Source organism: Herpailurus yagouaroundi, unplaced genomic scaffold (genome assembly GCF_014898765.1).
Source record: "Herpailurus yagouaroundi ecotype Mexico unplaced genomic scaffold, PumYag 355, whole genome shotgun sequence".
NCBI lineage: Eukaryota > Metazoa > Chordata > Mammalia > Carnivora > Felidae > Herpailurus > Herpailurus yagouaroundi.
Genome location: NW_024412572.1, coordinates 1,503,582 through 1,517,841, shown reverse-complemented (window position 1 = coordinate 1,517,841; position 14,260 = coordinate 1,503,582). Strand labels below are relative to the sequence as shown.

General features: G+C 50.6%; 1 protein-coding gene and 1 long non-coding RNA gene across 3 annotated transcripts; one reads left to right on the top strand and one right to left on the bottom strand.

The window, feature by feature from the left end:
- Positions 1-270: 270 nt before the first annotated feature.
- On the bottom strand, positions 271-10,088 carry C1R (complement C1r). Of its 2 annotated transcripts, none has more exons than XM_040463012.1 (11): positions 9,959-10,088; positions 8,999-9,227; positions 7,247-7,439; positions 6,781-6,927; positions 6,476-6,672; positions 6,040-6,187; positions 5,809-5,930; positions 3,772-3,850; positions 3,257-3,412; positions 1,639-1,713; positions 271-1,166 (listed from the first exon to the last, which is right to left on the bottom strand). In XM_040463012.1, coding segments are annotated over exons 1-11 (2,127 nt in total). In that variant the 5' UTR covers positions 9,961-10,088; the 3' UTR covers positions 271-387. The 2 variants fall into 2 exon arrangements, with proteins under 2 accessions (XP_040318946.1, XP_040318945.1); XM_040463011.1 differs by lacking the exon at positions 9,959-10,088 and adding an exon at positions 9,322-9,479.
- LOC121022109 (uncharacterized) lies at positions 9,541-12,050 on the top strand. Its single transcript, XR_005786812.1, has 3 exons — positions 9,541-9,790; positions 10,331-10,427; positions 11,624-12,050. It is a non-coding gene; the product is annotated as an uncharacterized LOC121022109 (long non-coding RNA).
- The last annotated feature ends 2,210 nt before the right edge of the window (positions 12,051-14,260 follow it).

The following is a 14,260-nucleotide window of genomic DNA, read 5'->3' as shown; positions in this document are numbered from 1 at the left end:
CACCGAGGTGCCCCTTAAGTATTTTGAATATGATCTTATTAAATATTTTTATATTGGTTAAATACTACTTTTAACTCATTCTGCACACTGGCATTTCTCATAAAATTTTCTTTGGAAAGAGTCTCAATTGCCCAAGGGTATAACGACAGAAGAGGACACTGATAACTAGAGATTGTGGAATACATCTTCTGCAATCCTTGGAGGAAATAAAGGTGACCTTTGGGTTGTTTCAGGGATGGGATTATAGAAAAGAGCATTTATTTCACACAGTGTCTTTCTGCATCAGTGATTTTAATATGGATTCTTAGTGGTTATCAATAACTGGTCAGATCATTTTTTTTTTTTTAACGCACTGCTGTCTGGATTTTGACCTAGTGAATTGTGGGCTCAGCCCTCTCCCTCCTCCTCCCCCATCTCCTTCTTGATCCAGTCCACGTAGTTGAGTAATTTGGTGTAGAAGCCATAGCCCCTGCCACACCCGATGCCCCAGGATACGATGCCCGTGGCCACCCAGCGATCATTGTCCTCATCCTTCACTGCAAAGACCCCTCCGCTATCGCCCTGACAGGCATCCTGCTTTAGAGACGGGTCCCCGGCACAGAACATGTTTTGAGAAAACACATCGTTCCTATTTTTTTTCCGGAGCCAGCTCTCACACGCCTCTCGCCTACCTACGGGCAGACGGATAAACTTGAGGTCATAGGAAAGCCTCTCCTCCATTATCCCAAAGCCACTGACATAGCCCATGAGGCCCCTGTCATAGAAGGTCTCGTTGTCAGGGAGGCAGATGGGGAGGAGGTTGGGCCCCAGGGTGACACTATTTTCCAGCTCCAAGAGGGCGATGTCCGCCTCAAAATTGTTAGACTCGTCCTGGCGGTAGTCTGGGTGAATGCTGACCCTGCGGACAGGGTGGTTTGCTAGTTTTGTGATCTCTTCCACGTTTACGTGGCCCAGGAACACATCCCTGGTGGCATTATTTTCCCCGTTGTAGTCCTTGGGGTAGAGGGTGTGGGCAGCCGTGAGGATCCAGCGGTCGCCCAGCAGGGCCCCCCCGCCTGGCCCGTAGATGTTGGTGTATGCCTGCCAGGGGAAGTTGCCCAGCTTGGCTCTTTGCCCTCCAATGATGCGCTGCTTCTGTTCCACGGGATTGACGGGCTTCCCACACACTGGAGAGGAGAGACAGAGAAGGCAAGTTCAAGTCAGTCCGGCCCATCCTCTTTCCTTCTGTGATCAGGCAGTTCCCCCTTGAGGCCTTTATTTCTGGCTCCGGGGGGCCAGGGCCGTTTCCTCTTTGTTCTCCCATTCCCACCCTCCCCCTGAGTCTTTGGCCTTCGTCAGCCTGTCCTCCTGGCTCTGGTTTATTTCTTCCTGGGGGTTTTCTTGCTCTGTTTTTACTCCCCGATTCCCCATCTGCTCAGGGAAAAAGCGGGAATGTCAGGACCGAGTCCAGTTGTCTGGGTCCCTCTGTCCGTTTCTCCTGGGCCTTCTCCTTTTCTTTCCCCTTTACTCCTCCTATTTTTGACCTCAAGCTGGAGTGTCTCTCCATTCACTTTGTCTCCATGCTCTGTGCAGGCTCTTCCTGAGGCCCCACAGGGTTGCCGAAGGCACTGGGGATGGCCCCAGAGGGCTTCCACTCACCTGGCAAACACCGAGGAATCTTTTGTCCTTTCTTTTCATTCTTCCAAATGCCCTCGGCGGTGCAGGTATAGGCCCCTGTGGGAAAGAGGGGGCGATGAGCAGGCTGGGAGATGGTGGGCAGGAGAAGCGACTCGCAGAGGCCAGTAAGCACAGAGCGCGCTAGATGGGGAGAGGGGAGATCCGGAACCAACACGGACAAAGGGAAGGTTGAAATACACAAGGATGGAATATCACAAGTGTTGTGAGGCCCCCTACGTATATTTTTTTGGTGTTGACATTCGGTGAAAAAAATCAGAACATTAACTCTACATTTGATGTGCTCCCTGTTTGTGAAGGTAGACATAAAAACTGGAAGGAACATTTGAACATCTTGTCAGTGACTGCACCTTGGAAGTGGGTTTGTAGATAATAATGGTGGCTACATTTTCTGATGGCTGACGGAGTACCGTACCTGTTGCTAAGCACTTTCTTGACATTATCTCCTTGAAGCACCACAGTGACACTTTCGGGGATGCATTATTATCCTCATTTTTTTGGAGGAGGAAAATGAGCTGAAATAGTTTGCACAAGGTCACATAATGTCTAGGATACAGAACCAAGATGCAAACTAAGGATTGTCTGACTTCAAAGCCCAGCTCTTTAATAATACTATATAATTTCAATATAAGATTGTTTCTTTTTTTGGATGTTTCCAACCTACAAAGCATGTCATTTATTTCATTTTATTTTTAAAAAGTTTATTTATTTTGAGAGAGAGAGAGACAGAACGAGTGAGGGAGGAGCAGAGAGAGAGAGGGGGAGAGAGAATCCCTAGCAGGTTCCATGCTGATAGTGCGGAGCCCCATGCGGGACTTGAACTCACAAACTGTGGATCATGACCTGAGCCAAAATCAAGAGTTTGACGCTTAACTGACTGAGCCACCCAGGCGCTCCTAGGATGTGATTTATTTTATTTTATTTTATTTTATTTTATTTATTTTAATGGTTATTCAGTTTTGAGAGAGAGACAGAGACAGGGACAGAGACAGAGTGTGAGCAGGGGAGGGACAGGGAGAGAGGGAGACCCCGAACCCAAGAAGGCTCCAAGCTCTGAAGTGTCATCCCAGAGCCTGACATGGGGCTTGAACTCACAAACTGGAAGATCATGACCTGAGCAGAAGTCGGATGTTTAACTGACTGAGCCACCCAGGCACTCCTGATTTATTTTAAAGAAAAGTTTGGAAGATAAGTTTGAGAGTCATTTAGTAAATCTAAATGCAAAAAAGTTGCAACATAGTAGCCTGAGGGGGTGTTGGAGGTGGTGGGGATGGTGGTGGTGGAAATGATGATGACGGAGGTCGGGATGGTGACGCTGCTTGCGCGGGTGGGAATGATGAAGCTTGTGGTGAAAAGGAGCGGACCGTTTATGAGATTTGAGATTTTCTTTGTATCGGCTCAGGTGCCTCCTTATTCAACCCTACTAGATGCCTCTTGGCATCGTACTTTAGGCCCCTGAAGCCAGTGTTCTGGGAAGATACCGTAATATGCATCCATTCTCTAGGGATTATGTTGGAAGAACTCTCAGAAGATGTCCCGAGAAGATGGAAGGGAGGAGGCTGCCATTTGCATGGGTCCCTACCTCGCTCGGTTTCACTGATGCCTCCTCTGGTCTGCATCTTGTAATAGGGCTCCCGGCAGTAGTACTGGATACGGGCCTGGTAGGTGTTCACCCCCTTTGCGGTGGTGTAATTGAAGTCCCCGTTAGTCAGGCTTTGGGGCTGCCCACAGTCCTTGACTTGGAGAGAACACAGGGCCGTATGAGAGCTGAGAACGTACTGGAACTTCAGCGGAGGGACCACGAGTTGTCTGCCCACAGAACAAGCTGAGAATCTCAGGGCACTACGGTCGGTGGGGGGAACTTATGACGGATGGGAACTGGATGGAGTGAAATTCAGTTCTGGGGAGAGCCCCCCAATACAGCTGAGCGGAGGGCCGACTGGTTCCTGCTGTGGGCCATAGGCTTCAGAGGACAAGTGGGGGGGGGGACAGTCCTTTGGGGAGAGGCTTAGCCCAGGCCCCCTCTTCCTTTCACATCCCAGGTCCCCATGGCCAGGGGGTGGGAGTAGGGGCAGATACTCCTGAGTTGTGACTTACTCTTGCATCTGGGCATGGCACGGTGCCACGTGCCGTCGTCCTGACAGACAGCCGTGAAGGAGAGCAGCACCTGGTTTCCCTGTGTGAGAAGAGGGACACAGGTAGCTGTGTCATTAGTACAAGAAGGCACTGCGGTTCCCTTCCCGCCTTTCCCACCCCAGAGCAGCAGCCAGTGCAAGAACATCTCAAACTCGCAGACCTCAGAACCTCTGTGGGTGCGGCTCCTTTGTCCTTCTCAGACCGGGGCTACAGAGGGGAGCCCCGAGTCACACAGCAGCAAGTCAGAGCAAGGACTCATTGTCAGGCCCAATAATCCTCTCTAGACTCTTTTTTCCACGGAGGCCCATCTGGACTCCACAGGTTTAGATGAAAAAAACCAGCAAGACTGGCTGGGTGTTTTCTGCGTTGGAACAAAACACCGTGCCCTGAAGTAGAGCCGTGTTTCTCCTCCTTTGGAGTACCCACCGGTCTCGGCCTGCATCACTTCCTTTCTCCTAGACCGCAGTTTTCTTTTTTTTTTTTTAATTTTTTTTAATGTTTATTATTGCGAGACAGAGAGAGACACAGAGCGTGAGCAGGGCAGGGGTAGAAAGAGGGGGAGACACAGAATCTGAAGTAGGCTCCAGGCTCTGAGCTGTCAGCATAGAGCCCGACGCGGGGCTTGAACTCGCAAACTGCGAGATCATGACCTGAGCCAGAGTCAGTTGCTTAACCCACTGAGCCACCCAGGGGCCCCTAGACCGCAGTTTTCTGAAGGGCAAGGGCCCAGCCACTTTCCAGGGTGCTTGAGATACTGATGTGTGCCAAATGCTATAGTGGTTGAGTAGATAGCAAGCACAAAGCGAGAAAATGGCACCCTCTGAGATGAAAATTAACCGGACCCTATGAATGAGTTTTATTAAGGCCAACAACCATCCCAGCGAGTTAGCCCTGGAAAAGATTGCAAGAGAGTGCGTACGAGAACAAGGATGTTTGAGTGAAATGCAAATAACGGGAGACAAGCTGTGTGGCTTGCTTTAAATTCTATGATGTGAGTCACACATGCCAAGGTAAGGGTGGTGGCAGCAGAAGACAGGGAGGGTTGTAACGTGAGCAAAGAGTACGGGAGTCTCCAGTCTTCTGGGCCTGGGACAGCCAGTCCTCATGATGTAGCTGGAGACATCCAGGGGTAAAGAGCAACTCGTCTGGCTAGCTCAGCTTGATGCAACATTCATAGGTAGGCTGAATGAAGGCTGTCGTGAATATGCGCGTTTCTTTTTACTGACCTCCTGCATCTAGAACACCGCCTGACCCTCGGTAAACACTCAAAATGTTTGCTGAATGAATTAACTACTATTTGAGGGCATACCAAAGATCTTCTCTCTGATTCTGATGAGGTCTTCCAAGTGGATCTATTGAGCAAAGATGGGATGTCCAGTCCCGTGCCCCTGCCCAGGGGTCACTCTAACTTTCATGTCTTTCAAAACCGCATTTTACTTTACCGGATTTTGTGAGATTAACCAATAAAACCACATTCTTTACTGCACCCGCAAAGCTGAGAACAGGGTGGTGGGCCCAGGCTGAGAACCTCATCGTACATAAAAAAGCCCTGGGGCAAGAGGCGGGAGATTTGGTTCCAGTCCCTCCTGTACAAAATCTGTGATGCTGAGCGAGTCACTCCTTGTACTCCACCCTGCCTTTTCAGGTCCTAATCCTACCGTTACTGCCCAAGGTTAGTAGTTCATAAACTTGGCTGCACATTAGCTTCGAGTGATCCTGATGCCCTAGGTGCCAGGCCGAGGAATCAATCTCCAGGTCAATGGAACCAGTCTCTTACAGGGGACCCAGACATCAGTATTCATAAAATTCCAAGTGTTCCCAGTGTATAGTCAAGTTTGAGAGCTGGTAGACCAGGTGACCCTTCCAGCTCAAGCATCTGTGAGTCCAATCGGGACTGAGCCTAAATCTGATGGGGGCGGGGGGGGGGTGCTGAGCTACCCGTGTGAATTGCCCCCGGAAGGCTGGGCCAGCTGCTTTCCCTCAGCATCGGGCTCTTACCTCCACAAGCTGGTAGCCCTGTTTGCAGGTGACAATGAAATAGTCACGGAACTGGTATTGAGGCTGCAGGTCCTGGATGATGGTGAACTTGTCTAGGGTCTTGGGCTGGGGGCACTTGATGACTGTTGGGGAGACCAGAGGACATATTCATGTCAGAGCCACTGTCTCTTCTACCCATCTGATTCTGCCCCAGTGCTGCCTAATGGGAGAGGGGCCCCCAGGAAATCTTACTTTCAGTCGTATAATGCAGCTTCCAGCCTCGGCTGTCCCCCGAGTCATCCGTGAAGAACAGCAGATCCACGGCATTGCTGCTGCTGTCAAAGTCAGCGGGTCTTTGCTTCCCACAGAACTCGCCGATATTCCTCCCACTGGCGTAGATCTGGTGGGGAAGAGGTGAGGGCCATCTCTCTAATTCAGACATTTCCCCACTGAGCCAGGAGGGCGGCGGTGGTGGGAAGTCTGCTTTTTGTGTATGCTTTCAGCTGGAGGGGGAAAGGGATCCCTAGGATCCACACCCAGTTGTGTGGGAACTTGCCTAGCCCATGTGTGACGTTGGTCATTCCTGTCCCGATTGGCCAGAGGATCTAGCGGGAAGCAGGGGTGAGGGGTGCCGGGTGAAGAGGGGAAGGAGAGGAAGGGGGTCTCTCAGGGAGTAGGACGGCTGTACCTGTAGCTGGTCATAGGGGCAGTGCACTTGCTGGTGGTCATCGATCTCGAAAGGTTCCAGGAACTTGAGGTGGAGGGTGAGGCCGCGCTCTACCCGGATGCTATAGTTGCAGCGCAGGTCAGGGGGGTAGGGCTTGGGGTACTCCAGGCTGGAGACGTAGCCCGATGGCTCCGTGTACAGCTCACTGCTGCACTCGGCTGTGGGAGCAGAGCCGGGTGTGGGGGGGGGGGTCACCGGAGACTCTCGGGCTGGCCAGCAAGCCCTCGCTCCATCCCTGCCTCCCTTCCACAGTGCCCCAACCTCACCCTGGCAGGAATGCCCATTCTTCTGAAGCTCATAGCCTGGACGGCAGGAACAGAAGTAGCCACCAGGATAGTTATGACACAGGTGCTGGCACTGGGGCTGGAGATTCTCCTCAACCGAGTTGCGCTGGGCGGCACATTCATCGAGGTCTGGAAGAGATTCCAGAAGGAGAGGTTAAATTCCTGCCGGGGATTTCTGTACTGGCTCTGCTCTCAGAGAGATCACTCACCGGAGGCCGAAAGACAAAGTCTTGGCCACCTGAACTTCCACGCCTGTCTAATAATGTCTTCTGGAAATCCCCCAATGGTGACAGAACCCAGGTTGGCAGGCCCCTTTTGGACAAAGCTCTCTTGAGGGGAAAAGGAAGGAAGGACAGGCTTCCTACTCCTTTGGATTCAAGATTCCCCTTTTCTGGTCCCTAGTCCATATGACTAAGGCCAGAAAAAAAGGCACCCAGGGACCACTCACCCACAGCTTGGTAGTAGGCCAGGAAGCCCTTGTAGAACATAATGGTGCCGTTCTCCTCATTGGAGAAGTCTGTGTGGAAGGTCAGCAGCATCTTGTTCCCTTCAGACATAAATTCCTTTGCTTCTGGGGGGTTGCCCAGTGGAGAACCCAGTTGCCCACAGAACCTCCCCAGAGTTTTCTTGTCAGCAGAGATCTGGTGGAGGAAGGAGAAGGGGCAGGAAGAGGAGCTGTTAAGGAGACACATCCCGTGAGGAAGGTCAGTGAAGGTCCTCCTCTTGTTCCAAAGAGCGAGTGTCCCAAAGAGTTCCACTCTACTGGTGGAATAGCCTCTGCCTGGTTTCTGCCTGCCGGGATCTGGCTGTTGTAAACTTCTCCCCACCCTGGCGGGACTTCCATGGTGCATCTGAGTCTCCCAGTGGGTAGCTCCTTGCATGTCACCCTGTGCCTGGTACATCCTCTCTTCCTTGTTCTACGTCCCCCAGCACGTTTCAGACCTTTCTTCATTTCCACCACCTCCTGTGCTCGTCTTCCACTGGAATTCTGGTTGTCTCTACCCAAGTCTTTAGCATTCCTTCATTCCGAGAGCCCGACAGGTCTGCTTTATTTTCTGTCTAGTTACTCCACCTCACCTTATGCAAACCATTCACATCCAGTCATGCTTCCTGATAGACTCAGCTGAGAGTGAGCTTCTCCAGCCTTCATATCGGCAAGCATCGCCTAGAATCCCTTATCTTTCCTTTCGTAAAAAAATTTTTTTTAAGTTTATTTATTTATTTTGAGAGAGAGAGAGAGAGAGAAATTGAGAGAGAGTGTACACAAGTGGGGGAGGGGCAGAGAGTGGGAGAGAGAATTCCAAGCAGGCTCCACGCTGTCAACGCAGAGCCCGACTCGGGGCTTGATCTCAAGAACCCATGAGATCGTGACCTGAGCTGAAACTGAGTCAGATGCTTAACCGACTGAGCCACCCAGGCGCCACCCCCCCACTTTATCTCTTTCTTCACAGGTTCCTTAACCCCTCAAAAGTGGAAGACATCCTGCCCCCACCCCATCCCTCTCTATCCTTACCCCGGAGACCCTTCCCCCCAACCCTGCAAACTTCTCAAGTCCTCTGGGTTAGGAAGATGTATCATTTTCTGATCATTCTCACATAGCCTCCAGAGGGTATACGCTCCTGGGAATGGTATTTATCGGATGTGTGTAGGCTCTACTTGGATCCTGAACCTTAAATCTCATTTTTATTGGATATAGAAAGTTGAGACTTGGAAGGCCCTCTTGGTTGTTTCGAAGGTGAGGAGACTGAGCCCATTGACTTTGCTGAGGGCTATGTTTGAGCTACTACTGCATACATTTCTCTTCCCCATGTTCCTGTTTAGGCAGGCAGCCATGGTGATATTCTACATGGAAACAGGGAAACTGAGGCACAGCTGTTTTCCAAAGACTCCCAGAAAGTCAGCAGATGGGGAAGGTTTTTCTGACTCTTATGGACAGTAAATTTCCTGGAAGTGGGACCTGTATGTTCCTTCCTCCGTGTTTCTCCCTTCAGTGCTCACTGAGGGCCTCTAAATCCAGTGGACCCCCCCCCCCAACATCCAGGGTGTCACCTGACTCTCAGAGCTCCACTTGGCCATCAGCTCTTGAAGGGCTAGGGCTCTGTCCATGTGTGAGGAATACTATCCAGGGTGGTTAGAACACAAGTCCTCAGTTTCCAGAGACACCCAGCTCTCCCTCTGCCCTCCCAACCCGATCCCATACCTTGACATAGTCATAGAAACAGGCTTCAGAAGGCTCCAGGTCAAATTGCCAGAAGACGAGCTTCACCCTGAATCCTGTGGGCACCGTGATCACAGTGGTTTTCTCAAAGTTGTTGGGGTAAGGCTTGGGGTACAGAGGAGAAGTCACTTCCCCAAAGAGCTTCTGAGAAATGGGGATGGAGCCTTCCACCCTACAGAACAGGATCATCACCAGGAGGTATAAGAGCCACCTGCCGAAAAGAAAGTGGGTGTCTGTAGGGCTGGAGGGGTGCAGCACCCTTGCCATTTTGGCAGTGACTGGGGTGGGGGCTGGGATGGTCATACCGCTCGGCATTTTCCACTCTGGCCATTCTAGACCTCATAGAGATGTTCTCAGTGGGGGTGGGTGAAGAGGGGAGGCTGGTCTCTGCAGCCGCTGCATTGGGTATTCCTCCCCCGGGGCAATGTCCAGTCCAAAGGTTCATCATACTCCCTGTCCTCTCTCCCAATCCTCCTCCCCTGCCCTCTCACAACACTCCCCTCCCTTTCCCCGAATAGGGCTGGCTTGGGACCAGTTAACTGAGGGTGAGGGTTTCCAGTCATGGCTCTCTGACATGGCTCCCAAGGGCCAGCAAAGGCCTCTGGGAGAAACAGCCTATAGAATATGGAGTCACACACAGAGCGCACCCCTCCTGGGCAGAGTGGGTCTCCCCATCTTGCTGCTCCCCTGCTATGAGCTGGGAGGAAGAAGAGAGCGTGGCCATCACCTCACGTGTGTAAGGTCTCCTTTTGTCCTCATGAGGAGGGATGGAAGGTATGTGTTTGCGTGTGCCCGCATGTGCATACCGGCATAAGGTAAGATATACGGGGAGGGGAAGGGTGTTCCTGTCTCCCTGAATAAATTTGGGAGCAGAGTTGCCCAGGATTCTCCCTTCTGGCTTCTCCCTCCCTCCCTCCCTGGGTCCCCATCAGCCTTACTCACATTTCTCCAGGCCTGTTTTTGGATCCTAGACTCTCCTGACAGCGTCTTCATCCACTCTGCGTTGAGGGAGACAGCGGTCATGCAGAGGAGGGAAGGGGGAGGGAATGAGCGTGGAGGGGAAGGGGGGTGGGAACCATTCCCGGAGGAATGTTGTAGGGAATGAACTATTTGCATAAACAAAATGAAAAAAAAGTCTGTTTCCAGTTGAGTAGAGTTTTGGTTTTGAAAACCCTGATGGTGGCGCCACCTGCTGGCCGATCTGGGGAAGGGCTAGGGAGACGGGCCTGAGTTTCTCCAGTGGAGACAGCCTTTGGTTTGGAAAACCCAGACCTCGCGGTTTCTAAATCTGATCTGAATTTTCATTTTCTTCAGGGACCGCCGTTGTCTTTACAAGGTTCCTACACCAAAGGCAGTGGAAATCGCTGTTGAGGGAGACTCTCTTTTCTGCATCACCTGTTCCATCAATCTGGTTCGTCCTGCCCTTAGTCACCCAACGGCCCTGGTCCGGGAATGGCTAGGATTTTCATGTCCAGGAACAACGAGGTAGAAGAGGGCATTGCAGGAGTGGACAGAAGAGAATGGAGTTTGTTTGCATTGGGGCCCCGGCCTATTCACCCTTGAATGACAAACACTGAACAGGGCTTGTTGTGTCAGGGTGACCCTAAAGCAACACTAGGGACTCTTTTAAGATGCTTCCTCCCCACTTCAATGAGCTCAGGCCTGCCAGTGAAGTTGGCTTTTAGAGAGGCAAGGGAAGCTGAGCGGGGGTAGAGACATCTCTTCTTCTGGGCATCTGGTCAAATATTGGAGCCCCTGAGAGTCATGGCTGCCTAGGGCTAGCCAAACAGCAGTGTGGCTGTGGACCAACAGTGACTTGGCCTTTTCTGAGAGAAAGCCAGGCCCTGGGGTGGGGGTGGGGGACTCCTATCTTTCCTGTGCTCCAGGACATAGTCTCCTAATTTAAAAGTATGCTGTCTGTGGAAGCCTTTCTTTCTCAACTCGCCATGGCTCAAATACCGTATGTGGCAAAACCAAAATACCAATATGGCACCATATTTTATAGGGCAGCTCAGGCAGAGCAGTCGTCTGAGTTTTTAGACCTTCGGAGTGTATCCCGCTTGTTTCTCCAATGAGATTAATCCCTCCATCCCTCCACCTACCTGCTCCACCTACCCACTCATTCCTCCATGTAGGGACTTACCTATTTTAATGTGCCAGGCACTTTCCCAGGCAACGGATAGCGAGGACTCACAAAGATGGGGCAGTTTCCCATTAGGCAGTGGCCAAGTCGTCACTGAATGTACTTAGCCGGCACAGGGAAGACGCAAAGTCAACCAAGGTGTGGAGGGTTCCTCCAGCAGGCCTGTACGTCAGAGCTGAGGAATGGATCTGATGGCGGGGCTGATCCATGACTTAATCCCTGCCATGACCCATGACCTTGTCAGGTTAGGAAAGGCAAAAAAATAGAGGAGAGGGATAAGGACCAGATCAGGAGACAAGAAAGACGGGGAACCTTGCTTAGCGAATTGCGCGTCAGCAGGCTGACAGCGCCGTGCGTATGTCTCGTGTGGTGTTCACAGCGGAGGCAGAATAGCAGAGGTTACGGGTTAAGGAGCGGTGGCCCAAGAAGGTAAGTCTTAGCTGAAGCTCTCCCATCCGTCCCAGGGATCCTGAGTTCTGTCCTGATGTAGACGACATGACTGGAAAGTGACAAACCTGGGGCGCATCAGCTCAGTCCCAGCCCCGCCTCCCCACTGCCCGACCACTGAAAGGAACCCTTGACTAACTTACACCAAGGATAGAAAGAAACAGCCAAATGAAGATTGCTTCTGCCCTGGCCTAAAAACCGGTATCGAAGATGGTCTATTTGATTGTTCATTCCTCTCAGGATTTGATTCTGGGGGGAAAAAGTTTCTCTCCTACAGTTATGGGAAGTTTCCTTCTGTGGATATATCTAGATCTAGACAGATGACTCTATATAGATATAGGTATATAATTTTTGGCTTGGCTGGGAGAAACATCATTTTTTTATAAAAATCTTTTAAAAATTATTTTAATTTTTGAGAGAGAGACAGCATGAGAAGGGGAGGGACAGGGGTGGGGGGTCAGAGGATCTGAAGTGGGCTCCTCACTGACAGTTGGCAAGCCCAACACGGGGCTCAAACCCACGAACCGTGAGATCATGACCTGAGCCGAAGTCAGATGCTTCACCGACTGAGCCCCCCAGGGGCCCCAATTTTGTTTATCTCTTCAAAAAAACCAGCTGTTAGTTTCACTGATCTTTTTTTTTTTATTGTTGTTTTGGTCTGTATTTCATTTATTTCTGCTTTAATCTTTTGTTATTTTCTTCCTTCTGCTAACTCTCTATTCTTCTTTTTCTAGTTCCTGAAAAAGAAATGTATTCCCATTTATAATAGCCTTAGTGTTTATTTATTTTTGAGAGAGAGACAGAGTGCAAGCAGGGAAGGGGCAGAGAGAGAGGGAGACACAGAACCTGAAGCAGGTTCCAGGCTCTGAGCTGTCAGCACAGAGCCTGATGTGGGGCTTGACCTCATGAACTGTGAGATCATGACCTGAGCCAAAGTTGGATGCTCAACCGACTGAGCCACCCAGGTACCCGTCATTTTTTCAATAATAAAAATAAATAAAATAAAACTAAGATATGCTCATTAAATACAGTTTAGCAAAGTTTAGCAAACACAAAAGACTAGGGGAAAACAAAACAGCCAAAATTAACTTCTGCTTAATATTTTTGGGTATTTTTTTTAACTTTTAGGCTATTTTTAATCGTCTTTTATACTATAGGTTTGAAAATGGCTTTAAAAAATCGACGTAACCACCTGTATGTACAACTTTGCATCCTGCTGTTTTTCAAGATCAATTCAACCTTTAACCACATAGCTAACTTGACCTCAATGTTAGCACATTGGCTCTCTTCTGTGTTCTCACATTAATTTCCTATTTCCGTGTGAACAACTGTACTTTACTCGAGTCTTGCGCTGTAAATCACCTCGAGTCCTTACTACAAGTTAAAGAGTTGGTCTTCTCAGGTGGAGCCTGGACCGGGGTGTCCCGTGGTGCTGGAGGCTCTCTGTAGAAACATCCAGCCCCGGGCTGGGCTCAGCTTGGTGTCCGCAGGAGGTGCGGCCGGCAGGAAAGTGTGAGCAGGTGCATCACGATGCATTTGTTAAAGACCTGCTTCTGTGAAGTGCTCTCTCTCTCCTGTCTCCAGAGACATTAAAAAAAAAAAAATCACTCTTGGGGTGCCTGGGTGGCTCAGTTGGCTGAGCATCCCACCGAAGCAGGAACTCCCAGGGGGCATCCGTAAGGATGTGGGGACTGGGTAGGGGAGGTACAGGAGGTCTTGAGGACAATCAGGAGGTATCATGGTGTACCAGAAAGCAGACGGCCTTCGCTGTCCGGTATCCGCTGGGGGTTTGGGGCAAGCCACTTTCTCTCTCTGGGCTTCAGTTGCCTCATCTGTGAAATGTGGCCCGTAACACATCCATGGCAAACCTGGTGTGAGGAGTCCATGAAATAACATGGGAAGCACCTGGTGTGCAGCAGATGTCAAACAGAACGAACTATTCACTTCGGTAACTGCAGCTAGGAGATAGGGTGAGGGGTGAAGCCGATACTTTGAACGCAGGAAGGTCCACGAAAGGGGCTTTGGAATGTTTCAGAAATGAAAGCATTTAGGACCGCATCCCTCATACTCCACGTGAACAGGGGGATGAGAAGGTGACAGACTCCCAGGAGAGTACAGAAGAAGCCATGTCAGCAGGAGATGAAGTTTATTATTACTATTTACTTTATTTATTGAAAAAATTTTTTCATGTTTTTATATATTTTTGAGAGAGAGAGAGAGAGAGAGCGAGCGAGAGAGCAGGGAAGGGGCAGAGAGAGAAGGAGACACAGAATCTGAAGCAGGCTCCAGGCTCCAAGCTGTCAGCACAGAGCCTGACGCGGGGCTCGAACTCCAGGACTGTGAGATCATGACCTGAGCGGAAGTCGGACGCTTAACCAACTGAGTCCCCCCAGGCTTTATTTTATTTTTTGAGAGGGAGAGAGAGGGCGCAAGTGAGCGAGGGACAGACAGAGAGAAAGAGAGAGAATCCCAGGAGGGGGAGAGAGAGAGAGAGAGAGAGAGAGAGAGATGGGGCTGGAGCTCACCTCATATGGGACTGGAGCTCATGAAGTCCCATGAGATGATGACCTGAGCTGAAATCCAATACTTAATGACTGAGCCACCCAGGCACCCAGAAGATGAAGTTTAGAGACTGAGCCACCCAAGCACCCAGA

Coding starts and splice junctions, on each gene's coding strand:
- C1R (XM_040463011.1), bottom strand. CDS start 9,464: ATGATGAACCTTTGGACTGGACATTGCCCCGGGGGAGGAATACCCAAT. Junction 6,673..6,780: donor GAATGGGCATTCCTGCCAGG/GTGAGGTTGGGG, acceptor CTGCTCCCACAG/CCGAGTGCAGCAGTGAGCTG. Junction 1,714..3,256: donor CATCAGTGAAACCGAGCGAG/GTAGGGACCCAT, acceptor TCTTTCCCACAG/GGGCCTATACCTGCACCGCC.